A 27,312-nucleotide genomic window follows, 5' to 3' on the forward strand; every position below is an offset into this window, starting at 1 on the left:
ACATATTTTCTGTTAAATATTTGCTTGTAGTTTTTCATTTTTGGATAACTATTCGGTTAACAAGCAGTACGTAAAAAAAACTTTTTAAAAAAGTTAAAGCTGTGAGGCTGTGCTATGTATGGTACATATATATATATATATATATATATATATATATATATATATATATATATGCTACACTTTTTAATTGTATTTATATTCATAAGATCGTATTTTGTGCACAAGTCTCTTCTAATTGAATGAAACTAAAAAGCTCGTGCACGTCTTAAAGGGCACGTCGCAATGACGCATAGAGGATTCTTCACGGATTTGTTATTGATGCCAGACATCAATGTCGGATATAGTGATGATTAGATGTTTGTACATTTAAACCCTTTAAGGACTTTAGGAATGATTCTAGATGTCTATACTGAAACAAATATGTAAAGAACACAATAAAGACAAATCCACGTTAATATCAATTTATTGTCATTTAAATTCGCATTTATTTTTCTTCCATGTGTTTTCTCCCTTCAAGCCAGAAACGGCTTGATTTCAGTAATTAATGTTTCAAGAAATGTCCTCTCAGAAAAAAAAAAAAAAAAAACCTCCACTTTTGACCCAACAACCTGTTTCACAGTCAACACATACATACACAGATGATAGACAAATGGAGTCTATCTCAACAATTCACTCCATACTATCTAGGAGAGCCTCCTTTACCACCATACATGGATCCAGACTAGTTTAACCTGCCCGTGGACTTGCTTTTGCAATATTAGCTCTAACATTCAACATTATAATGGGATCACTGTCCTAAGATCATTAAGTAACATCACACCATATCTCACAAACAAGTCAGTCCATTCAATGGTACAATCTCATTGGCCCTCCAAACACTATATCTGACATCCTCAATACATTAGAAGTTCTGCATGCACTGTTTTTACTTTAAACCAAGCATAAAGACGTAGGTTATACAGAGAGAGATATCAGAGCTGGTGTTTCTTGCTTGATTTCGGAGTTCATCAAGTTCCACTTGTGTTCTTCTTGGATATCTCTGAATGTGTCTGTGAAAACACAGCCTTGGTCGATGCACAGCTGAGTATCTGTTGAATGCTCAAATGCTCTCTTCATTGTCAAACACAATCAATCAGAGAACACTGCAACACATTATATATATATATATATATATATATATATATATATATATATATATATATATATATATATAGACACACATATCTGTGCACTCATCTTAAATCAGAAACACAGCTATAGCAGCTGCAACATTTTCCCCAAAGTTCTTCCCGTCTTCATTGTAATAAAGAGTCTTCCATCATATGATGACTTACTGCACCTGCCTGTCTCTGGAGAGTTTCAATAAATGCACCTTACCTCTCAACGTTCAAAATAATACACAATGATTCAGTTCTTTCCAAAAGATTAGTGATTGTAACTCAGTGTAATTAAATCAAGTCCGTTTTATTGTCTAGGATTTGAGTTAAAGGATGCTTACCCAAGTGAATAAGCCAATCTTCCTTTAAATCTTTTTTTTTTTTTTTTTTTTGGTGTGTTTGTGTACAAAAGTGGCAATATTGCCAGACTGCATCCCATTCAGCCAATGCATACACTCAAAATGATTATTAACAATTATTAATACTCACATATTAATAATTGCGTACTCATGTATTGATAACACACACTAGACCCAAAGAAGCATTGCTTCTAAAAATTACAACCAGATGCAAATTTTAAAAATGTTGTCATGATGACATCAAACATGGTATCGAGAATTACGCCATCCACTCCAGATCCAATTTCTGCAATTAAATGTTAGGACTATTCTTTTCATGTCTTTTTATCAAAATGTCAATAGTCATAATTACTATAGAAAACTGTGGACACAATGCTTCAACACTTTAGATACTATATATTTATATATATATTTATATATACACAATAAAAGATCCAATTGGTGGGAGAATTACTCTATGGCTGCGTCCGAAATCGCATACCCTCCAAGTAGGATCTTCTTTTGAGTAAGTAATTACTTCACAACAGTTAAAAAAAAAAAGTGTGATCTATACAGTGTGAATGTTATCCGGAAGTACTACATTTGTCATGTGACCTACCAGCGTCAGTTCTGTCTGTTCACTGCCATTCCTCTCCAATGGCCTTTTGGGTTTGTAAAGTGTCCATCGTATGTGCACTTCATAATCTCGCCAGAAGTAGTGCTGTTTTATGAATACTGTGAACTCGGACATACTACTATGGTCACATTCTGTTTTTCGCCTAATTAGGGAAGTATGCGATTTTGGATGCAGTCAATGATTTTGCAAAGGTAGGTGCGGTCACATTTACCATTTCAAGGTGAAATTTTGCAGGCGAAAATCCAGTCATTTTAATTGAGAATTTAGGAGTTTCGCATAAAGTGAAAATGGAGTAAGGCGAAAAAGTTGCCGACCAACAGAAAGCTGCTTTGTTTGAAAGTGACTTCTGTGTGAGAAGTGCTTCATCCATCGTAACGCTGTTGATGTACAATGACCCTTTTTTTTATCTGTGAAATTTCCCTGAAACATCGCTAATGTGACCGCACCTTTACATCTCAAATGTGACTGGATAACATATGAATACAAATGTATTTACTACATTAATCTTCATGCATTGGAGCAACTCCCATAGACGTAAATGTATTCATAAAGTCTGACTGACATAGAACTTTATAGACATTCTGTGTTCATACTGTAGTGTGTGCATGTACGAATTCTCCCCATCACACTAAAGAAGTCGCGCAGCATCCCTTTAAGACGTCTTAAAGGCAGTGGTGATGTTCCAAGCCAGTTTCCTGCTTTTTTACAAAAACAAAAAACAAAAACAACAACGAGCAGGGAAAACAAAAGCTTTAGGGCAAGTAAAATGTGCTCTCACTTGTATTGTAATGGCTTGGAGGAATTCAACAAAGCAAACCCGACCTCCTTACTCGGTTCCCTTAAGAGTAGGAGAGGTGGGATCCGTTGGAGATGTGCGAGGTCACCGAGGTACTACGGCTGAGGACTCCGTCTGCACCGCCAGACCCTCCTGGGCCGCCGCCAGATGCGGTTCTGCGCAGGGGCTGCGGGCTGTTCCTCAACGCCATCAGGCTGGGACCCCGCACCACCAGCCCTCCTCCGCCTCCTCCGTACACTCCTTGAGAGGACGACGACTGGGCGGAGGAGGCTGACAGTGAGATGGTAGGTGGTGCGGGAGGAGGAGGAGGGAGGAGAGCGAGGGACTGGGAGGAGGAGCGGGAGGGAAGGTGGTGGGAGAAGACGTGGGGGTGCCCGAGGTCCCCCCTGCTCCCTCCGCCCCACTCCTTCTCTTTCTCCCGCTCCCTCTCTCTATCCCTCTCTCTCTCCCTGTACAGCTGTGGCGTGCTCTGGTGATGGTAGTGCTGGGGAAGGTGGTGGCGGTTGTGATGGGAGGACGAGGAGGAGGATGAAGATGATGACGAGGACCGGGAGGAGTGGTGCAAAGGCCCGTCTCGCGCTAATCCCAAGGCGTGGGAGGCGGACGATGAGGAAGAGGATTCGGCCCGGCTGGGACCCCTGCGGGAGTGGGGATGCGGCGCCCCGCCATGACTCCAGTGGCCGGATGGACGGGGGGTCTGGCTGGACGGGTAGCCCTGCTTGGGATGAGCCTCAGAGGGGATGCCCGTCAAAGCCAGGCTACTGAATCCCAAGCGGAGGCTCTCAGAGTCGAAGGCCTCGATCTCGGACGCCTGACGCTCCAGAAGGGAACGGATGCGCTCCGAACGCTCATTCTGCAGGGCCAGCATCTCTTCCTCGATCTGGAAAACAGATCCGTGGATGTCAGAATTGCACTTTTAGGAGAGTGGTCCTCAACTGGCAGGTGAAGACGAGTGGCCTGTTGCATGAAGCCAGTTTCACTTGCTACCCAGGTAAGTTTAGGATTAGTTTGAGCAAACTCTGTTCTTTCGGGCTCAAGAAGGTGGATTGGTTTTTAGCGGGTTTCATAGCCATGGTACACGGCTAACATGCATCTGGAGCAGGTTTTATTCTGGGTTAGAGATCGCAGACCAAAACTGGGCCAATCAGCTGTGAGTAAAATGACATTTTTAATGCAATAAAGCCACTCCTCCTGTATCTCTCACTCCAAATTAAAGGCGCAATATGTAATTTTGACCTCTAGAGGTCGCTTATTCAAAACAAAGGCTTGATGACACCTTGATTTTGTGGAATCATGGGAGTTCACATCAGTGTTTTGACAGCAAATTTTGATTTTGTTTTAGTCATAGTCTTTTGACTAAAATGCCATTTAGTTTTAGTCATATTTTAGTCATCGGAAATTGTTTTAGTTTTAGTCTAGTTTTAGTCGACTAAAATCTAATTTAGTTAAATTGTAATGCATTTAAGCATTTCCAATAGAAATGCTTACACAGATCCAATACACTGATATAGGTACACCTGATATTCCCCAAACTGTTTATGTTCACCCAACTGTACTTTGCTCGCCAAAGCGGACGTTTTTTGACCGTTCAAGTGCAAAAATGAAAGAGCAAAATTCAGTACTTTTCAGGGATTGACACACTTAGGTACTATTATAGTTTTTGTTTAAAAATTTTTATTAGATTTGATTTTTAGTTTTTCTGCTTTCATTGTAATTTTAGTTTAAAAGTTTTAGTATTTTTTGTGTTTGTGTCTTTTAGTTTTTGCTTTTAAATGTCTATAAGTTTGTATTTCTGTTTATTTTAATACCTCAGGTAAAGCTAAAGCTTAGAAACTATGAAATAAAATAAGTTTACATTTTTATATATTTACCTTTTATGTCAGTTAATGTTTATTTCAAGTAATGAAGATTTTTTTGGTTTTAAGTTTAGTTAACTATAATAACCCTTATACTTGTAAAATATATTGAATAATGTGTCAAATAATGTTCTTAGTCTTTCCTAGAAGATACAGTAGTTTACTATGAATTAAATTAAATACAGTTTATTGTTTAAACAAAATAACAATAATGACCAGGAAAAAAATAATAATTATAAACCATACTGAAATACACTGTGACTCTTATTCTGAAATGTCTGCAGTCTGAACTGTAGCAGGCTGCTCATTTAAAGGTGCTCTAAGTGATCCTGGGTGGAGCAACTTCCTGTTGACATTCGAAGTGTTGTCAAACAAAACAGAGGCTAGCTACACCCTCCCTCCTCCTCCTCCTCCCCCTCCCCTTCCCCTCTGTGCTTCCTGAAACAGTCATGAACGCGCATTTAAAATCATTCTTGTCGGTTATTGGCTGGAGCATGTTTATTATGTTTTGTGGTCCAGGCTGCACCAGTTTGTTTTTATTGCCGTTTTCGGAGCTAGTGGCGACTACAGAGACCGCGTTTTTTTACAGTGTGTTCAGGGGATAGGCAGCTAGCGGATAGTGAGGAGATGTTTGCTGTATGTGACAAAAAATTTTTTGGCCTAAAAACGCGCAACATCACTTAGAGCACCTTTAAGTTCAGATGAGGGAGATAAAATATGCATTTCTTACAACCGTCTAAAACATACTACCATATAAACATCGTGCAGTAAACATTTTCATAATTCATCAACATCAGCTTATAAGCAATTGCTTGGCATAAATATGCACTATTCAATAATTGCGAAGCAGTCTGAAGAGCGCGCAATGTTTCCCGCGGTTAGATCAGTACGTTACACTTCGAATGTGCGCATCTTCCACAGAGGACAGCAGTCCTGACTGGATATCATCCCAAATCATCCCTCTCTATCATTTTCGTCTCGTTTTTATTCGTTGACGAAAATTAGAGTAGATTTTAGTCATAGTTTTAGTCATTCAAAACATTTTTATTTAGTCATCGTCTCATTTTCGTCCGTGAAAAAATGTCGTTGACGAAAATTATGACGAAAATTCGTCATACGAAATTAACACTGGTTCACATCTACAGCCTGTGGAAAACAATCTGACGGGACTCAGGCAGAAATCATATTCATGGATGAGCTAATGTATTAAAGATTTATTAACATTACTGTAGTATGAAGCAGGGTGGGGCTGAAAGCTGTTGGAGTGGAATGAGGCCGCTGGAGCGATTGATAATAAGAGATGAGCGCGACACACGGCTCGACAGCAGTGGAGCTTTTATTATGCCACAGTCACCACTTCCACTTCTTCCAGTCATGCGTATGTGGGGTAAAGCAGCACTGTTTATCATATTAGATACATTTGTGTTTCGAAAGTTGTTATAATGCTATTCTGTGCGTTCGCTCGGTAGCTGCTATTAGACACTTGTTGCACACTGCAGTAAACTAGATCAGTATTAGTCATGGTAAAACATGGTACTCGACGTAAATCAAGAAAACGAGATTTCAACAATAAGACTTACTGTATTGAGCTATATAACATGATTATTTTTCTGTCGATGAATATATCCAAACAGTTGTTCACTTGTTTAATAAAACACATAATAAATTAAAGCGCCTTTGGTGTTTCCATGGATTCTACAAAATAAAATCAAGGGTAACGCGGATATGATATCATTGATAGGCAACGCACGGGTACGGTCCGTGTCCTGGTTCAAATTGCTTATTTCTCTGGATTTAAACATTCTTGGAATCATTTGGGATGATGTAAGTACACAAGTCAACAAGATATATAACTGGTGTTTTTTTATATATTTTAATCCAAAAATCTTACATATTGTGCCTTTAAAGCAGTTTGAAGTGAAAGAATTGCTCATCTTTTGCTGCTAATCATTTATTACATTATATGAATTGTAATTATGTATAATTCTTATAATATATTCATATAATTATTATATTTATTTACAATTAATATTACATTTTGCTTTTAAATTAATATAAAGAAATATAAATCCAAGCTTTAATATATAAGCTTATAAACAGATTAATCTTACATGTATTCTTTTGAGCTCTTTGTGAAACTATATAAATTATAAGGTCTATTTGTTTGATTCACATGCATTGATATAGTCAGATATTTTCTTTCAGCAGCCTTCTCAAACATTTAATTTCATGATATTTTTTCATAACAATATCTTAATCTTCACTAGAGAAGTGAATTGCACAGCTCTCCCACGAGAAGTGAATCAAACTGACGCTCTCCATGTTTCGTGTGATTGGCTGTTCACTTTCAGGTGCACATGCTTCACAGTTAATTGCAAACCTGAGTTGACAGAGAACATTTATACCGAGCGTTGTGAGCCCACTGAACCAGATCAGATTTATATGGATTTGTCAATTCTAAACCTAATCTCAAACTCAATGTTTGTTCAACTAGCTATATGCAACAGGCCTTTTTACTGGGGCTCCACTGAAATATGTTTCCCAAGTAAAACATTACTGATAAATCCTTGTCTGATGATGGAGATTACCATATCCCAACCTGATAAATAAATTAATGGGAAAGGATATTTTTGTACAATTTAGATACTGTTCAGTTACCACTTGAGTCGCAACCAGTTGAGAACCACTGCCTTACAGCTTCCATTTGTCTACCAACATGGCCGTGAATGAGTGCAGTCAGCCTTTACCCTTTGTTCCAGCAGGGCTCTGCGGATGGACACTCTCTGTTCCAGGTCTTTAACCTCCCTCTCATGCTGGGTGTCAGTATGCATCTTGATTTTACTCTGGTACGCATTGAGCAGCTCCAACTCCTGCTGCAGCTGCATCCTCAGCACCTGATACTCCGCTTCCTGCGTCTCATCCAATCGCAGCTGGAGTGAAACAGCACAAAATGGCAAAGGTCAATGAGGCAGGGGTATCTCTGATGCTGGAGTGTGGCTGCTGGGATCAGATGTAGGGTGATATACCTTACCATGTACTGTTTTGAGAGTATGTCACTGATGGTGTAGGTTTGAGTGAGGGTTTTGGTGGTCAGTGGGATGGGAATTGTGATTCATGTGTCCTTGCCTTACTCACAGCCTGTGTGGACAGCATGTCGTTGATCGAGTGGTCGTATTGCTCGGCCAGAATAGCCAGCTTACGAGTCTGCTCATCTTTGAGACGCTTCAGCACGGCCTTGTGGTCCGACTTTGGCGTGTTCTCCAGCAGATGGTTCCTCAGAGCTTTATACTGACGTGTTTGGATCTTACACGTGTCTTGGAACTGACGCTTAATCTGCAGCTCTTTGGACTACAGGAACAGGGAAGAGCGTTGTAACAACGATTGACAACAGACAGATAAGAAAGAGTGGAGGGGGAAAGAAGTGTCACAGCACAAATGTGCCGTCATTGGTTATAAAACACTTTAAAACAATGGCATTTATTTGTAGTATGTAGCATCATATTGTGGGACACATGAAATAGCACAAATAATTTTGAGCAGAAATCTGTAAATTCAGACTCTCTACACTCTGAAAAAATGCTGGGTTGAAAATGGACAAACCCAGCAGTTGGGTTAAATGTTTGCCTAATATGCTGGGTAGTTTTATTTAACTCAACTATTGATTAAAAATGACTATATGTCTGGCTTAAAATGAACCCAAAATAGGTTGGAAATTAAAAATCAGACACAAATTACTAGAGGCAACAATAATAATCCAAAGGTGATCATTTAATAAGCAATTTAAGAAATTATTGTTTAATTATTGTTCATTAAACTTAATGTTAATTTATTAAACATTAATACATGTTAAATTCCAACATACTTTGGGTTCATTTTAGCAAGCAAATTAAGCAATACAGTAACTTTTAAACGATAGTAGAGTTAAATAAAACTACCCAGCAGGTTGGACAAGCATTTAACCCAACCGCTCGGTTTGTTAATTTTCAACCCAACTTGGGTTGTTTTTAACCCAGCACTTTTTTGAGTGTACAGTCTCACAATTTTTGGTGTCTTTATGTGAGAAACCAAATTTTATTCATATTTTTCCCCAAATAAAACATCTTGAGGTTAAATCACATATTTGAGTGTACAAGTTAATAAACTAATTCTGCGCTCAGATCAGAATTCATAAGAAACTTCACAATAATTATAACTTCATTATAACATTAAAGCAGCAGCATCACAGCTATATGAATAGAAAACATAAAACTGAGATGATGATGAATAATAAAGACAAAAATACTTTAAAAAAAAAAATGTAATGTAAAATATAAAATGAACCAAAGGACAATGATTATAATAAAGAATTTATTTCAGAAACATATAACAGAAATCTTTGTTTGAACAAAGTAAACATCCATTCATGCACAAACACACAAAATGAGGATGAAATGCACACACAATGGCCTTGAAACAGACGGTGCAACGCAACACAAAATAACACAAACATTCATCAAATAATAATTAAGACAGACTTTGTGATTTAGTAAAAAAAAAAAAAAAGAAAAGAAAAAAAGGGAGCATAGCATATGTAAACAATAAGTAACAAGACAAAATTAAAGGAACACAAACGTAAAATTGTACATATTCAATAACTGGAACAGATATGGCTAAAACTGAAATGCATCCTTTTCTGCCAAGAAATTAAATTTTCTTAAAATATGCATATTGCATTTCCTCATTACTTGTGTCTCATTTCCGACGTAGTTCACAAATGGTCCCTTTGATAAAGTTAAGATTTCTATGAAGACCTTTTAGTATTTGTAGAGTTCTTACAGAGCATTTGTGAGCAGTGCAAGCAATTTTTTATCAATCCAAACATCCACCTTTTCATTTGTGTCACGACTCCGTTTTAATCTTTGGTTGTCAATTTGCATTCTTGTCAAGCCTTACATTAAGATGATTGTCAAAATGGCTTCTTATTATATAGTCTTTGATATGCAGTAATAGAGTACTAATAAATATAAAATAACAGTGCCATGCAAACATTGAAAAACTAGGGCTAACCTATGAAAGTCTTGCATAAATGTTTCATCTAAACAGGCTAGACCTCTCTTCACAAGGATATGTCCAAAACACTTGTTTACATGGTAAATATTATCAGATCATTGCCTCTAGTGCAATAACAATATATATTTCTAAACTCAGTATACATGTTCCCAAATTCAACAGTCTACAAACACATTTCCTCATTTACTGTTGAGTAAAATTGTTTTGGGTGCTAAACTATATCAAGTATATGACGTGTGCCAAAAAAGCACATCAACCACTCACATCTTTAGTAATACAACAGGAAAACAGCAGGATCCTGTTTGATGTTTTCCTCTAAATAAAACTGCATATCTCATATATTGAATTTATAATAGATCACCCACATTGCCAGAGTAAATATTTTACTTAAAGTTAAGAGATTAATGTTTAAATTAACATTAACATTCAATAAAGTTCACTGCTATAGTGGCAGGACTGAACTAACAGCATTTAGGATTGCTCATTCATCTGATGGTGGAAAAACCCCAGATAATGTGGCATATGATTGCCATTCATGAGGCCCTGCCTCTAAAACTTCCAGTGAGAGGACTTTAATAATATTTTAAGCTGCTTTTAGTTGTTCTCAAGCTTTTAAAATGACACAAAACACTGATTTTGCAACAATACGCAGCCTAGTTTCCAATGTTTTACTATTTCGATACAAAACTTATTGTACACCCAGGACTTCTTTAAAAAGTAGGAAAAATAAGTCATTGGCGCTTTATCTGATAAACTTCTATTGCACTTTTGGAAGAATAAGCTTGTAGTGTTTTGTTTTTGGGAGATTTATAGTGTAAAGCACTGTATAATAATCCACTTTCACAGTAGAAACAGTAAATTTAGCATTTAACATGCATGGCTTAATTGAAAGGCCTATGGTCATTTTCACAAAGAGCCATTTTGGTTTTGCAATATAATACATTTTCAATGTTGAAATCAAGACCCTCCTTCAAAACAAAATAAAAACTAAATCAAGATTGCACAGACATGGCTTCAACAATCACCATAACACATATAGCTCTTGCTATTTGAGAATAAAATAACTCAAGAGTAAAAAATAAAATAAAAAATAAAACCCAGAAACTTTTACAAAAAGCACAATAAATCGACTAAAGCTTTCCATTCACTGGCGGCTGACTGTGAATGAGCGAGTTGCGACAAGAGGGCGCGTAAATTACAGAATTCTCATTTTTGAATGAATTTTCTCTTTAAAGGATTGGTTCACTTTAGAATGAAAATTTCCTGATAATTTACTCAGCCCCATGTCGTTCTTTCTTCAGTCGAAAGGAAATTAAGGTTTTTGAGGAAAATCCAGGATTTTTCTCCATATAGTGGACTTCAACGGCAACCAATGGGTTGAAGGTCCAAATGTCAGTTTCAAAGCAACTTCAAAGAGCTCTACATGATCCCAGACAAGGAATAAGAGTCTTATCTAGTGAAACAATTGGTCATTTTCTAAAAAATAAATAAATAAATAAAATTATATACTTTGTAACCACTGCTCTGCAATGCACCACACATCACGTAATCACATTGGAAAGGTCACGTGTGATGTAGGCAGAAGTACCGATCCAGTGTTTACAAAGCGAACATGCTAAGACTAAGTCAAACGTCCTTTACAAAAAAAGGTAAAACAATTATGTCGGACGAGTTTTTCACCCTACTGTGGTACTTGGGCCTATATCACGCGTGATCTTTCCAACGTGATTACGTAATGTGTGGCGCATTGCAGAGCTAGTGCAAGACGAGCATTTGTGGTTAAAAAGTATATTATATATATATATATATATATATATATATATATATATATATCAGAACATGACTGATCATTTAGCTAGATAAGACCCTTAATCCTCAGCTGGGATCGTGTGGAGCTCTTTGAAGCTGCACTGAAACCAACATTTGGACCTTCAACCCGTTGAACCCCAGTGAAGTCCTCTATATGGAGAAAAATCCTTTTCAAACAATTTCTTTTCGACTGAAGAAAGAAAGACATACACATCTTGGATGATATGGGGGTCAGGAAATTTTAATTCTGAAGTAAACTAATCCTTTAACCGAGTACTACCCTGTAAAATCAGGCACAAAAAGGAGGGCATGTGAGCAAAGGGACTAAAATAAATCAGCCGTAAGATCAGAAAGAAAAACAAACAACGATGGATGAATGGCATGTGCGGTGTGCACGCTCACATACCTCCCCTTCTTCCATCTCAATCTATCTCCAAGGCACTACCTTTCCTCTCAAACTCCTCCCTGAGGCGGTTCTCCTCAACACACTCTCCCACCTCCCCTCTTCCCTGTATATCCTCTCTCTCTCTTCCCTTCTCCTCCTCTCCTTCTCTCGCCTCTCCCTCATCCTTCGCCTATTGTTCCCTCACGGCTCTAGGCAGAAGAATCGGCAACTTGCTGGGTCTCTCCCTTCGCAGCAACCCGAAGGCCTGCAGCCGTTTCAGGTAATTCTGCGGCAGTTCCTTCAGCACACGCTTGGCTAAGCGCAACACCACGGAGTTAGCCAGGTCTGTCAGAGTGCCGAGAGGTCGCCGGACAAACCGGCGTCCCAAAAGCAGGAACCGTGCGAACAGAACGGAGTGTTTGCTTTTGGCCTCATATTGTGCGAGGAGGCTATTTAAAGGCACAGGGATTCGGGACTGTCGCCCACCCCAGTTGCGTCCGGCTTTAGGGAACATGTCGTAGAGGCTGCGCTCGGTCAGGCCACCCAGAAGAGACTGGCACACGGTGAAAAGTGGCTTTGGCAGTCGAAAAAGAACTCGCATCCAGAGGCGATTGAGTTTGCGTGGGGTGTTTTGGAGGAAGACCCTGGCTGGCCGGACGACCAGGACCACCACAAGATAAAGAGAGAGGAAAAGTGAAGGCGAGCTAAGAAAGGACGCAGAGATCAAGGCTATCGGGACGTAATAAAGTCCTAAGCTTAAAGACAAACCCAGACTGAACAGGCCTGAGCCCCAATATGTTAGTGAAAGGTATGTGGAAAATGAGAGAGAGCAGCAGGAGCGCAGGAATAGGTAGGAAAAGAAGAGCGCCAGGAAGGCAAGCTCACCAGAGAGAAGGATTGAAGCGAGCGATGGAAGAGGCGGCGAACGGCGCAAGGAAAGCAGGAAGACGGAAAGAAAAAGGAGGGTGAAGACAGATGGCTGCATGGCTGCCGAGAGCGAAAGAACGAGGCAGATTGCGTGAGAAAAGATCGAGGGAAGGGTAGGTTGGGAAGAGGGAGGCGTGTAGACGGGAGGAGGCTCCAGCTCCTCTAACGTATCCGGAAAGTAGAACTCAGAGAGTTCGTCTGCGTCACGCTCTAGAGGGCGCGCTCAAAAGAAGGGACGGGCATTAGCTCTGATGGACAGCCGTCGGCCACACCTCTATCCTCTTCCTCACACTCTGAATCACTAGCGTCATCCCATGGAAGTCCTTCTACTTGTCTGGGATCAGTGTCAATTTTGCCCTCAACATATTGCTGTTCATCTAACGAGATTTCAGTTTGTTCTTTTGCACTTTCGTTGGCATTGTCAGCCATTGCCGCATCTTCCACTTTTCCTTCACTGTCTATTGTTTCACATTGGTCAGTAAATGTCTCTTCAGTGTCATTTCCTTCAAGTTGTTTTATTTCCCTCTCATCTTGCTCAGCTGTGTCTTCAACAGCACCTACCGGCTGCCTCTCATCCCCATCTATCTTTTCTCCATCTCTCTTCTCTTCATCCTCAAGCTGTTCCTTTGGCTCCACCCCTTCACCTTCAAGCCCCTCCCTTTCAACATTATCCTCCCCCTCCCCGAGAGGCCCCTCCCCTTCTGTACTCTCAGTGATGTCAGAGTCACTCACTCTCAGGCTCTTGGGCTGCTGACGGACTTCGACGGCATGCTTTTGCCGAAGCTCTTGTTCACGCCGTTTATTATATTCCATCTGGTTGGTGAGCTCGGTCTGGTGCTGCGTCCGGATCAGGTCGGCCCGTGTGCGCTGCACCAGACCCAGCTGCCGGAACTCCAGCTCCTGAGTCGACTCATGATGGCGAAGCAACATGGCGCACTCTAGGTCCTTCAAAGTCTGTTTCTTGTTCAGGTCCTACATTGAGACAAGTATATGGAAAGAAAGATGCAGAGATGGATTATGGTGGTTAGAAAAGCATCAGGCAACTGTGGTCAGGCATAAACGAGTACATGGTATTTAATTAGTAGTTTTCATTGGAGTGGTGTCATTTAAGAGCTCCCTTTAGCAAGTGCTGGCTGTGTGGAAGACATTAATTTGCAGTTGTGAGGTGCATCTACGTCAGACCATGATCATCAAACTCGCTGCCGTGTTGAACATTATCGTTATCTAAAGCTAAAACCATATACACACATACAAACATATACAACAGTTCTTTCTGTTTTCGAATCTGATCGGCTGATAGCCGTGCGATATTCCCCCAGTATCGGCACTGAAGCTGTTTCACCATTTGTATCACTCCACTTGCAGCGACTGTCATGGTTTTTTAGCCGAGAATGTCATTATTTAGACCTCAAATATGTGACTCGTATATAAACATGGTGCCCATTTTACAATTAGTTTAGACACTTCCGAAGATTTGAGCTCCATTTAGCTTAATTTAATTTAAGTATATAATCTGAAGCACAGCATCAGCACATCCAGTCTTGCTTCACAGTTAATGCAGTGAACTCCATCTCTTGATGTACTGTGAATTTAACGTGCATTTGTGAATGCAACGTGCAGCAGATACGCCTTATTTTCACATTCGACCAAATAAAAGTTTGATGGATTAACTCTTGCAAGTGAAGAAATTAAGACTTAACTTTTAGAATTTTACTGCTAATTCTACTCAGATTGATTTGTCTGGCTATCACCAGACCAAGCTCAATTTAAAATTGAACATTGGTCTGGGGAGTTTGCTATGTATTTCCTACTGCACAAGAGGCGTGATCAACAAGCATTATTCACGCAACTGGATAGTCCTTCAACCAATCAGATCAACGATCCGGGTGACGTACTTTGCAGAGCGATGCGAAAACTCCAGACAGGTTTAGTTTGTATTGGTTTGTAGCATTGATCAACGGTTTGCAGAAGCAGCAATGGCATCGAGCGATTTTTGCAGGTTGTGCAAAAAAAACATGAAAGTGATCGGTATTTACACCCACTTGAGCGATTTGTTTGCTAAACTAAAGAAGTCATTTAGCATCAGAGAGGTTAAAAGGAATTGGATTGACGGTCGTGCGAGAGATGTCATCGTTTTATACCCGCCCAGAGCCATAGAAAGAGCTCTGTACCTCCCAATAGCGAGCAAGGTGGATAAACCAGTCTGTGATTGGTTCCTGCAAAAGTGTAACAGATACAGCAGAAATGAATGTACGGGTTTCCAGACTGAGTTGCTGGGCGAAATCAAATCGCCGGCAGATCAGGCTGGGTTTACCCAGTCTACAGATTTATGCATTTAACTTTAAAATGTAAAAATTTTCTTCCGGGGGACCATCCACCATAACCTCACAAAATCCACTGTGAAAACTGCATGTGACTGACAACATGAGAAGCAAATATTTGTCCTTTGTGAATGAGCAGTCATCTGAAACAATCCGTGTCACAGTAGAGTAATGTAAAATTTAACATCACAATAATCATGAATGACCAAATATCAGCAGATTATTTAGCTAGTTCTGTACCTCTCTGAGCAGGTCTTGCTCCAGGTTGTGGCGGGATAGCAGCATCTTCCTCTTGTACTGGCGGCATTGCAACTCGTAATATTGCCTCTGTCTGCGTAGTAACCCTGCCTCTTCCTCTGCCTGGAGCTGCTGGAGACACTCCTTCTGCTGAACTAGCCACTCCTGCTTCTCTCGCTTTGGCGTGGACTGGTTCTCATTGAGCTCCTGCACACAGGGCGAAAATATTGAACAACATCTGAGCAAATCCACAGCCAAACAGTCAAATCAGATTCTGACGTACCTCTTTAAGTTGCTCTTTTCGCTGCCTGTACTGGCGTTTCTGAGACTCAAGCAAGCTAGTCAACTCCTTCTTCTGCTGGCCCAAGATATGCTGCTGAAACTTCTTCTCTTCTGTAAGAGCACCCTTAGTCTGAGGGGTAAAGAAAAGTTGTTGTATTTAAATTCATTGCCATATCATTTTCACAGGCTATTACATGGCAGATACAGATTCAACATTCAACAAACTATAAATTAGGGCTGCCCTTGACTAAAGGTTTCTCAAGTCGATTAGTAGTCATTTATTTAAGCGATTAGTTGACTAATCACACGTTTATATTAATAAACCATATAAAACATAATGAGCCTTTAATCGCCAATATATAATGCATAGCACTCAAACGCACGCATAAGGAGCAATGCACCGGTAGACGTAATGATTATGATTGTGGCACGAAAAAACAGAAGGGGACTGTCTGAACATTTTAATAATTTATTGATAAACTAGTGTTTTGTGTGTTTTCGGCTGCAGAGATGAAGTTGACGATGCTGACTCGTCATTTCCACACTATATGCACGTTTCATATGGATTACATAATCTGAGAATATTTAAAATTAGGCATTTCAAGCCTTCAATAAATACATTTCTCACATCTGTGAGGCAAGTATATGCTGAGTTTCAGTTCATTTTTGTGACGCAGAAATGGTTTCACTTGAAACCGAGACAGCAGAAAGCGCTTTTTACAAAAGCACAACGTTTTGTTATTGTGTATTTACAGAAATAAAAGCAAACCATTTACAGTTTCGAAAGTTGGATTATTCTTTTCTGTATGCCCAAAAATGACAGAGTACGATTGCACCGGCGCCTATGTCATGCAAGCACTCTCTCCACACAAAGACTTGGACATGCGCCAAATAATAGCGCACATTTATCTAGGTTAACGTTAGAGCGAGCAGACTTGTAATTTTCCTACTTACATGTTTCAAGTTATAAGCCATATTGGAGGTCAATGAATGATTTTTTTTTCTGCGACTACCAACTAATACCAATTTTGGTCGACTAAGCCTCTTCTCGTCGACTAATTGATTAGTTTCGTCGGTTAGGGGGCAGCCCTACTATAAATACAAACATTTTATAAAATTCTATTTAGAAAAAAAAAAAAAAAAAAAAAAAAAGAGTAAACAATTTTACACAACTCTATCAAATATTCTTTGATAATTGTACTTGTGATACAAAATAAGTCATGATAAACACTGTTGACTCATGACATTTAAATGGGCAGACTGTCAGAATAAAAAGGCTCTCAGCCTGACTTTCACTCACTATCTCTCTTTGTATGGTCACATCTGATTTTGGCATCACCCAGAAGGTGTGCAAGGCAGAGATGGTAGGTTGCTCCTTTAGGGGAAAAAGGTCAGTGGGTTTATGGTTGGGCCAACAAGTCAAGGATGTTCCGGAAGGCTCCCATTTATGGACTGGTTATTCTCTTTTCTTTAGCATTTCATACTTCTTACTGGATAACCCACCCATAGCTATATAAGCTACACTGAGGAAGAAAGATTAAACTTTCTTCCTTCAGCTGAGTTATTCAATCCCATTAATTGATGACAATGAAAATGATGACACAAGAACAAATAATCAAACACAGATGAAAAACATATGCTTTACAGACAAGTTAGTGCTACAGTATTGACATCTTCCCATTTTGCTTGTTATGTATCTAATATATCCTGGTTGATTAGGGGCTTGAGGTCAGAAGGTGGGATCTGAAACCATCAAGCATAATTGTTTCATCCACTCACCTCTTTCTCCAGGATGGCCTGGTGCTTCTTGCCAAGCTTGTCGGCTTCACTGCTGAAGTTGTTTCTCTGTGTCTCCAGTTCTTTGTCAAGCCTAAGCTGATGTTCATCCATCTCGGCCTTCAGCTTGTTCTCCAGAGCCATCAGCTGTTTCTGATGCTGTCTCCTCATGCGTTTGTATCCAGACATCTGCTCTCTCAGCGCTGAGCCCTGCTCGTGCTCCTGGATCTGACGGGTCACCAATGAGGCTGTGCGGATTGTGGCGAAGTGGTCCCGTCCTCGACGTCGGCGACCACCAGAGGGGCCCTGCTGCTGGGAGTCCACCTCTGGCTGGTACGGGTCGTCATAGATGTTATCATGGTTCTGTGTGGGGACAGAGAGGGGCAAATTAAGGAAAAATCATGAAAATAAGTGTGTGTATAACATAACTCCAGTCTTCAGTGTCACATGATCCTTCAGAAATCATTCTAATATGCTGATTTGCTGTTTAAGTACCACTCAAGTTCAAGTAACTGTGATACACTAACATTTACATTTTTGGAGTATTTTGGAGTAAGATTTAAAAAAGAAATTAACAACAAATTAAATTCTAATTAAATTGATTAGTTGTTTCACCACAAGCAGCTCACACAAAGCCATTGACACGTACCAGAGGTTTGTGCAGCACTGAGCTGTTGGAGGTCACTGTATGTTCGCCCTCCTGCATCATAGCCATCTCTCCGCTGTCATCTGAACCATCTGCAAGGCTGTTCACTGAAGAACTCTGGGAGCTGGCACTTATCGACATAGACGGCAGCGAATGGGAGCTCTCCATGCTGTTCACCGTGCCCGTCCGCAACATATACTGCTCTACATCCTGCAAGATACAAGAGTGCATTTAAAAACAGAAACTATGATATCAGCAGGAGATGGTTTCCTCAACTTCTGTGATTTCAACAACCATTTTTAAAATCACCCGGAAATGCCATTTGCAAAAGAAAAAACATGGAATCTAACTGAAACATTTAACCCAGGGCCAGATCAATCCTATTAAATGGTTAAAACATTGTCATCAATTACTGACCCCTATGTCATTCCAAACACGTAAGACTTTAGTTCATCTTCGGAACACAAATGAAGATATCTCTTTAGAGAATTTGGACTAAACCGCTCAATTCATATGGATTAGTTTTACGATTTCTTTATTAACTTTTCGAAGCGTCAAAGTGGTAATGTGGACTGTCAAAAGAGGGAAAGAAATCTCTTAGATTTAATTTTAAAATACATTCATTTGTGTTTCGAAGATGAACAAAAGTCTTACAGGTTTAGAACGACATGAGGGTGAGTAAATGATGACAGAGTTTTCATTTTTGGGTGAACTATCCCTTTAAATGGACACTTCACCCAAAAATGACAAATTCTGTAATCATTTACTCACCCTCAATGTTGTTCCAAACCTGTATGTATTTCTTTCTTCTGCTGGACACAAAAGATATTTTAAAGAATGTCAATAACCAAACAGTTGATGGGGCCCATTGACTTTTTTCCCCCATACTATGGAAGTCAATGGGGGCCAGCAACTGTTCGATATTAAAGTAAGTGAAAATTTTCATTTTTGGGTGAACTATCCTTTTAACATCTCAGAACTTGCATGACTTTTGGCCTTTGATGTAAGTTAGTAGATATGATGCTATGAGCTTTGGAATATAATTGGGATGTGTTCTAGAGCTTTGGGATATAAATGTTTTATGTTGCATCGCGAAGCTGATGTGAATGATTCTACACTGATGCATAAATACATTTAAAAAATTTTTTTTAATTATATATCACATATGCTGTACTTTATTGTAAATGAAGAACTCTTGAGCATTAATAAAAAAAGTTGCTTGTTATTCACAAGCAAAGAACTTGCATCCACTACAAAAAATTGTTTTGTGTTTACATTTTACTGCTGAGCAACTTAAAAAATAGACAGGTTGTCATGTAATTTGACATGCTCTTTTGTTTGAAAACAGCTAATTAAAAAGTTGAGTGCATTATTAATAAAAGAACTGGGGGACAAGATGCAATGTGACGCATCGATTTGTTACCCTCAATTTACACCTCTAGTCTGTTCATAATCCATTTTACATCGGTAATGTGATGGACTTCGGAATGAAACAGACAAAGAAAATATCCATTGACTGATTAGATTGCAAAAAGAGGTCTCTATAAGATAAAGGTTGAAAAATACAAAAATTAAAAAGAAAAGCCATTTCAGAGGCAAAGCAAGTTAATGCATTTGAAGAAACACTACAAAGAAAAAACTCTTAACAATAGCGGGCTCTGAAAGCAAATAAGGTCATTCTTGAGTTCATATTGACTTTAAGGCAAGCTAAATCAAAGTGTCAATTTGCCATTATGTCACAAACAAATCACTCAAGCACACTCAAGGTCAGAACGGTGCAAAAGAACAAAAGACCAACTCCAAACGTTTGAAACATGAGCTGACAAACATCTGAGACGCAAGTGAATAGACAAAACTATTTACCAAACCCTAAATTGTTTGTCTATTGTTAAACATTCTTCTCTGGTTCCAGTTAACAATTGGATGTTTATCATACCGACCAACTGGCACATTTGGTATTTCCAAATATAGCTCTTCTATGGCAGTGTAAACAGACAAACTGTTAGTGCATGACTCTTTCAAAAGTGTGGGATTCTGAAAATCAAAGTTCCTTTTTTCTATTTGACAACATGTTGAAAGGTTATCCCACCTCTTCCTCCTCTGTCCCCTCAGTGGCAGGCCCATTATGTGTTTCCTGGAAGAGGATCTTCTTCATCTTTCGGTATTGCAGGTTATCTAACTCCCTCACGGCATCTTTAGTGCGTGCTATCAGATCCATCACCACTGTCACTGGACGCTCACGGCACAGGAAGTGATGCTGGAGAAACAAAGCGGAGAGGTTTATTTCAAAACAGCAGTTACTGGAACACATCATGTTTAGAAAGTGTAACAATAGCAGTCTTGAAGCTCCTCAAAAGACTTTTACTTTAAGCAGCACATCAGAGGTAGGTCTGTCCTGGGCAATCTTCTGCAGACAAGAATCTACGAAGTTACGGAAATAATCCGACCTGAGAGGTTGGGAAACAAAATATGCAAAGTCAATGTAGTGGAAAATCAAAAGGCACATTCTGTTAGAGCTACTTGGTACAAAGTGAATAGTGTTAATGCTTTAGGCAACAAGTTGATACGTATGATTCAGTTCGGAATCTGCGCACTGTCTGACTGACAGGTGACTGCGATCTAACACTCAAACATTTATGTGCATGCTCTCTGCAGAGTGTTTGCACATCACAGGGATACAGCTACACATGTGAACGATCAAATGCACTTCGATGTCAAAATGTCTTATGTCATATATAATAATTGGTTCTATTGATTTTGTTTTATTTAGGGTTGGGTGATATACTGGTAGATAAACATTTAAATTTTAGGTTATCTATTGTGATAACGCTCATGTGACGTTCGAGTGTTGTGTCATGAAATTATATACTGTTGTATTTTTAAGCCTTGTCAGTTTAATCTTGAATTTAAACAAAGCACAATAAGAAACTGAATGCACACTGTAAAAAATGATTTGTAAATAAAAGATTAATGGAGTATGTTTTACAAAAAAACCCCACTATTTTAGTCTTTCAACATAAAATACATATTTAATTCAATGCATTACTTGTCATTTCTTTGTAATCATTATATTTCTGAGTGAAAAGTGTTTCAAAGTAAATCCTACACCAATTATTTTTCAGTGACTTTTAAATGTTTTTTAAAGCCTCTTCTCACAAAGTGCAAGTACTGAATAATTGCATTATTTTACACAATTTAGTGTGATTAAAAAAGGTCAAATACATACAAAGTTATGACAAAATTAGTATTCGCATAAACACAGTTGATTATGTCTTAAGTGAAGGTTAACAGTTGCGAGAAAATCTGATGTGTCAATATATTTGATCAGTGCATTCAGTCTTAAAGTAACAAAGCACTGTTCGCCAGAGGAGAGCTGGCCCCCCGACTAAGCCTGGTTTCTCCCCAGGAACACCTGATGTCACCTGTTGGAGTTTGGGTTCCTTGCCGCTGTCGCCTTTGGCTTGCTTAGTTGGGGACACTTGACATTTGACTTGACATTTGATATTCAACAGTGCTTTGAACTGCCTGCATTGACACTATTCAGCTGTGCGGCCAAAATTATATACCAGTTGTCAATGTAAAGCTGCTTTGACACAATCTGCATTGTAAAAAGCACTATATAAATAAAGGTGACTTGACTTAAAGTGACAGCAGCCTAATATACCTGCTTCCAGCTGTGTCATCAATGTTAATCAAACAACAAAATAAAGAGAAAAATCACTCACTGCTCTTGACTGAATTTTTGTAGCTTTAATAAGAATCAATGCATGCTTAATTCATACAGTGAACACTATATAGTGTTATTTTACATTTGATTGATTTATTCAATTTCTGTAGCTTTTATTACTGCTGTTAGACTTACTTAAAAAACTATATAGTTTTTGTTGTGGTATTGAGGATTGTGAAATTGCAATGTCATCTGAAATGTATTATAACAACCCTATTTCCACCAAACATAATCATGGTGATATATATCGTTATTGTGTAATAAAATTATTCATATCATCATTTAAGATTTTGGCTCACACCTAGTTCCACTGCTCTCATTTTTTAATTACATGCTTTATTTGAAGGCTACACGTCACTATTATTGTATACAGTATATGCACAATAATGTACTGCATATAATCTACATTATTTTGTATATTAAATAATATTATCTAGCATTTTATATAAGAGTAACAGCATATTTTTGCTGTAGTATCAAAAATGGTTTTAGGCTTCCGTGATCAGAATGTTTGAGGAATATCAATACAGCCCTGCCATGGAAACATATAAAAAGCAAGAAGATCTTTGACATTGAGGATGAAGATTTTCTGGTTCCCTACCAGTGATTGGACTGCAGGACTGGGCTCTCATTCTGGGCGATGTGGTATAAGGCACTCATAGCATTCATGTTAAACAAGGGAGGCTTTCTCTCTGCTACAATAGAGAAAAAAGGAAACAAGCAAGCAGTTAGCTGCAAGGCATCCATTATAAGTATAAACATTGTTTTAAAGAGGACCTATTTTGCTTTTTTACATGCGTAATGTTGCTGTTTGAGTATGAAAAAGGTCTGCAAAAGTTACAAAGCATAAAGTCCCTCCAGCGGGAGTTGTTCTCTACATCAGTGTCACTGTTTCTGAATTTCCTGAAATGCCTCCATTGTAGTCTTGAGTTTTCTTCCAGGAATGAACACCTAACAGTATTCCTCATTTTAATATTTTCCGCCCAAGACATATGCAAAATAAAGGGGTGGGGCCTGGTTGAGTTAGTAGTGTGTTGAAACTCGCGGTTATGGTAAGGGGCGGGACATTTCCCAAACACTCTCAAAGCAGTAGACAAATCACAATACACTGGCCCAACCAACCAATCAGAGCACATTGTGCCTTTTGGAAGGAGGGGCTTCATAGAAACAGGAACTAAACAGAGCATTACTGACAGACTGGGAAGAGAGGAGCTGCAACAAGGGAGAATATGTGGAAAATAAAACCTATTCTTATACAGCCCAAAAACAAAATCAAGACATAATATGGCCTCTTTATTTTGTCTGTGGTAAGCAACAGCAAGCCACAAATGTGAAATATGTACTGATACTGTGTTTACTTTCAACATACAACAGATGGGTGTTCTCTTGTACATCAGATGACTCACCAAGCTCTATGCAGGTAATGCCGAGTGACCACACGTCAACCTTCCCATCATACTGCCCTTCATCCATGGCGAGGATTACCTCTGGAGCCATCCTGGAAACAGAACACAACTAGTCATAACTGTCCTGACAATAATTGACCAGATCATTTCATTAGTTGCAACAATTTAATGTGCAAGTAAGCCATTTAAAAATATTTGTATATTTATGACAAATATGTTGATGAAGGCATTGTAATTAATGGGAAGTGTTTTTGTACCAGTAAGGTGTGCCCACAAATGAGTTGGCAGGAGCAACAATGGAGGCAGAGCCAAAGTCTCCCAGTTTGACCTGGCCAGGCTCTGTCAGTAAGATGTTACCTGCTTTCACATCCCTATAAAAGGAAGAAACATTTCTTCTTTGAATCTTTAATGTTGTAACTGAAGGCGACAGCAAAAATGATTCGCAGAACTGGATCATAAATGCAATATATCAGAATGTGTTTGCATTAGGGTTGTGCGATATTGACAAATTATATCAAGATATTTTCGAGGATTTTGTCATGGACATATGACTCCAGAAGCTTTTCATATTCTGTGTGCTGTTCAGCTCACAGTACAGACAGAATTTTTCTTATTAAGGGGTGATATTTGCATTTTTACATTTATAAAGGCATTTTTTTCTAACAGTATTAGATGTATGCTTAATCTTTTATGTCATTTATTCAATTAATTCAATTAGAATCATAAGACACTATAGGCTGTTACTAATCAAATGAAATCAGTATCAACAAAAGCCATTTTTGCACTGCAGAAGTAAAAGAAGCAAGCAACATTTAGATGCATTTGTACTGCAACTACAACTGCTTAAATAATACAATAAGATTAATGTTTTAAAAATAATATTTTGATTTTTTACAATATAAAATGATACTTTACATATGAAACTAAAAATGGCAGACAGCAGCAGCAAGTTGTCCTAATGAGCGATCAATTCAACCGATTTGTTCAAACGGCTGATTCATTCTGAAACAAAGTCTTTATGAATGGATCACTGAATCATTGATTAATGCAAAAACACTGATTCAAATAGTAACGAAACACCACTGTGTGTTGCTTGAAGATGCACGGTTCTATTTAGGATTTGTTTGGAACTATTTTCATTGGTGAAAGAGCAAAAAACAAATAATATTGTGTCTGAAATGTAACTCAGAATATTAACTTCTTGTTTACTGAACTGTTGTATAAAATCAAATCACATTTGCAATCGTGCTAATATTCGGATAAAATTGCATGCTTGCTTGTGTAATACTGCTTAACCAAAGCTCAAATTCACGTATGCTCCCAAAATGTAGTCTGTGCAACCTCAAAATATATTTGAGAACATCTGTGCGAGTGCACATAACTCTTGTGGTGCGACCTGTTTTCTAACACATGATCGGCAACTGGTTTTTAGTTGGCCGATCTCTGTTCCGGACTTGCACACAAACTGCATTTAATCATTTACCAAACTGTCATATGTGTGTGAAAATATTACGAAGTCTGTAAACAGGACGTTAACAGGCCAGAGACGAAATGCGCTGAAGATGAATGCATAGAAGAGAACACAGATGCGCGAAAATACTGTACTAGGCACAGCAAGCTCACTATTCACAATCACGAAATATAAGAAGAAAAATAAAATGAATAAGGGGTGGGGGTTCATATGAATGTATCTCTGAAGGGAACTCATTGTCAAAAAGTTGATGGCATTTTCTTTTCCTCTTATCTTATAAAGTAGTATTTATAAGTGCAGCACTGATTTGTGTACAGTGGTACCTAAAGAAATGCTATTTTGCTGCTGTTCCATAAGTGCCAACTACTGAAAAAAGAAACAGCAACCGGTATCAGAATAGGCCCATTTTGTTGTATAAAAAAAAAGAAAAAAAAGAAAAAGAAAAAAGGAATCTGCAATGAAAAATCCGACTCGGTGCATCACTGCTGTTTTCTGCACTGTTGTTTTTAAATAAAAGAAACCTGTTTATATATAGTGCACAACATAAATGAGTACACCCCCTCTGAACAAATACTAAAAAAATGTATTTTCTTTAGGATCACAAATACAATTCATGGAAAGATGGCAAAACTAAAATGTATTAAACATACACATCACAAAAACTGGGAAATATAAGCCATTAATAGCCATAAAATAAGTAAATTAGCCAATTTTGTTTAAATTAAGGATTGCAGAAATTAGTACACCCTAGATTTAATTCAACAAGTCTATAATATTCAAGCACTTAGTATGCCCTCGATAATTTTGAATATACTGCTCTGACCCTTCTTGGCACGGAGTGTACATGTTCATGACAAACGGTCACATCTGTCCTGTTTAATTCCTGGATGATGAGCTCCTTAAATGCCCTGATCTTTAATGGGGAGTATTGCTCAACTCGTCTCTACAGAATCCCCCACAGGCGCTCAAGAGTGTTAAAAATGAGTGCAATACATGTCCACAGAAGGTTTTTCACCTTGGGAGAATGCATATCCTCATTGTCATATTCAAAAAATGTCCAACAATGCAGGGAATGAGGAAAAGGTAACATCTTCTGTTTCAAGTTTGTGTATTAAATTACACAGCGGTGTGGGAATTCATGACAGCATTGATAAAGCACAACTCCCTCACACCTTCAGCACTCATACATCCCTATATAAGAGCTTTACTATCACTGAACTTTACTGTGGGAACCAGGCACTTCCCACTGTACTCCTCCTCTAGCAACATCAGAACATTTTGGATGCTGTTAGATCTAAAATGATTGATTTGGTCTCATGAGACCAGAGTTTTGATTCCCAGAGTCTATATTTTGTAAATATGGGCTTTGAAAATGGCTAACTGACTTTATTGTGCTTTGGCTACAGTAGGTAGTTCCAGTGAGAACAACAACCATGCATGTCATTTCTGCAGGCTGCATCTTACTCTGTGAGATAAACACTTATTCTTTTCATAGCTTTTGCTGGCTCTGAGACACTCGCTTGGTATTTCTCCTGCTCTTTGTCTAGCAAAAAAATCCCTCATCCCTAAATGAAAGCTTAAAATGAAGACCTGATTATTTCAGGGGCCTTGTCACAAGTCCATTGTTTTTGAATTTCTGTGTTACTTTTGCTATATTTTCACACTTAAAACAATGATTTGGTTATCATCTTGTACCACTGTCCTCTTTTGTGTCTCCCGACAGTTCTCTCCCAAGTGCTTCCATTGTTGTCAGCATTAAGTCTGAGAATGATTCAGTGGGCTATATAACACTTTTAATTGTCAAGAAATTACTTCTCTTTAAATGTTTTGGTTCAACAGACTTACCTGTTGATCAAACATTGGCTTAAACGTACACCAGAAATTTTTTATTTAGTTTTATTTATTAACTTTTAGGAGGGTGTACTCATTTTTGCTACACAACATTTTATTACCTTGATAAGAAAACCTTATTTTCCTGAATAATTTTGACATGCTTCTTTGGTAATTGATTAAGCAGACTTGCTGGAACATTTTATCTCTAAAGAACCCTAACATGTCTTCTAAGTAATTGAGAAATTGCTGACTTTCAGAAGTTTCAGAGGTGGTGTACTCATTTATGCTCTGCACTGTATATATAAATCGTAGTTGTGGTGGGTGCTTGTTGGGAGCACCAGTGCTATGAAGTAAAAAAGTTCATTTTGAGCCCTGTGAACTATATCATATAGAAATATAACAAAAACTCATTTTTGCCCGCATATCTTGAATTTTGGAGTCATTCTACTAGGCTACATCACACAGTGAAAGTGTGCACTCAAGGTGTGTTTGTTTGTTTGTTTTTTGTAAAGTGAGTGACATGTTCGAAAATGTCAGCTTCCACATCCTTAAAACAACAATTGTATTATCGTACACCAGGTGTGTCCAAACTCAGTCATATAAGGCCACTGTCCTGCAGAGTTTAGGCGTCGACACGCCTGCCTGGAAGTTTCTAGTAT

The 27,312-nt window shown here is 38.5% G+C and overlaps 1 protein-coding gene across 2 annotated transcripts in view; it reads right to left on the minus strand.

Moving 5' to 3' along the window:
* Positions 1-445: 445 nt before the first annotated feature.
* Positions 446-27,312, minus strand: part of taok2b (TAO kinase 2b) — a 36,190-nt gene continuing 9,323 nt past the window's right edge. The window contains exons 7-20 of one of the 2 annotated variants that reach the window (XM_048170980.1): positions 23,607-23,720; positions 23,350-23,441; positions 22,545-22,638; positions 20,582-20,663; positions 20,306-20,473; positions 18,220-18,426; positions 17,574-17,933; positions 17,095-17,169; positions 15,796-15,924; positions 15,516-15,719; positions 13,687-13,926; positions 7,920-8,132; positions 7,532-7,714; positions 446-3,808 (exon numbers count right to left, since the gene is read on the minus strand). In XM_048170980.1, the coding sequence (XP_048026937.1) occupies positions 2,972-3,808; positions 7,532-7,714; positions 7,920-8,132; positions 13,687-13,926; positions 15,516-15,719; positions 15,796-15,924; positions 17,095-17,169; positions 17,574-17,933; positions 18,220-18,426; positions 20,306-20,473; positions 20,582-20,663; positions 22,545-22,638; positions 23,350-23,441; positions 23,607-23,720 (2,998 nt within the window). In that variant the 3' untranslated portion in view covers positions 446-2,971. The remainder of the gene's footprint in view (positions 3,809-7,531; positions 7,715-7,919; positions 8,133-13,686; positions 13,927-15,515; positions 15,720-15,795; positions 15,925-17,094; positions 17,170-17,573; positions 17,934-18,219; positions 18,427-20,305; positions 20,474-20,581; positions 20,664-22,544; positions 22,639-23,349; positions 23,442-23,606; positions 23,721-27,312) is intronic. The other variant, XM_048170982.1, reaches the window with a different exon arrangement.

This window comes from Megalobrama amblycephala, linkage group LG20 (assembly GCF_018812025.1).
Source record: "Megalobrama amblycephala isolate DHTTF-2021 linkage group LG20, ASM1881202v1, whole genome shotgun sequence".
Taxonomy (NCBI): Eukaryota; Metazoa; Chordata; class Actinopteri; order Cypriniformes; family Xenocyprididae; genus Megalobrama; species Megalobrama amblycephala.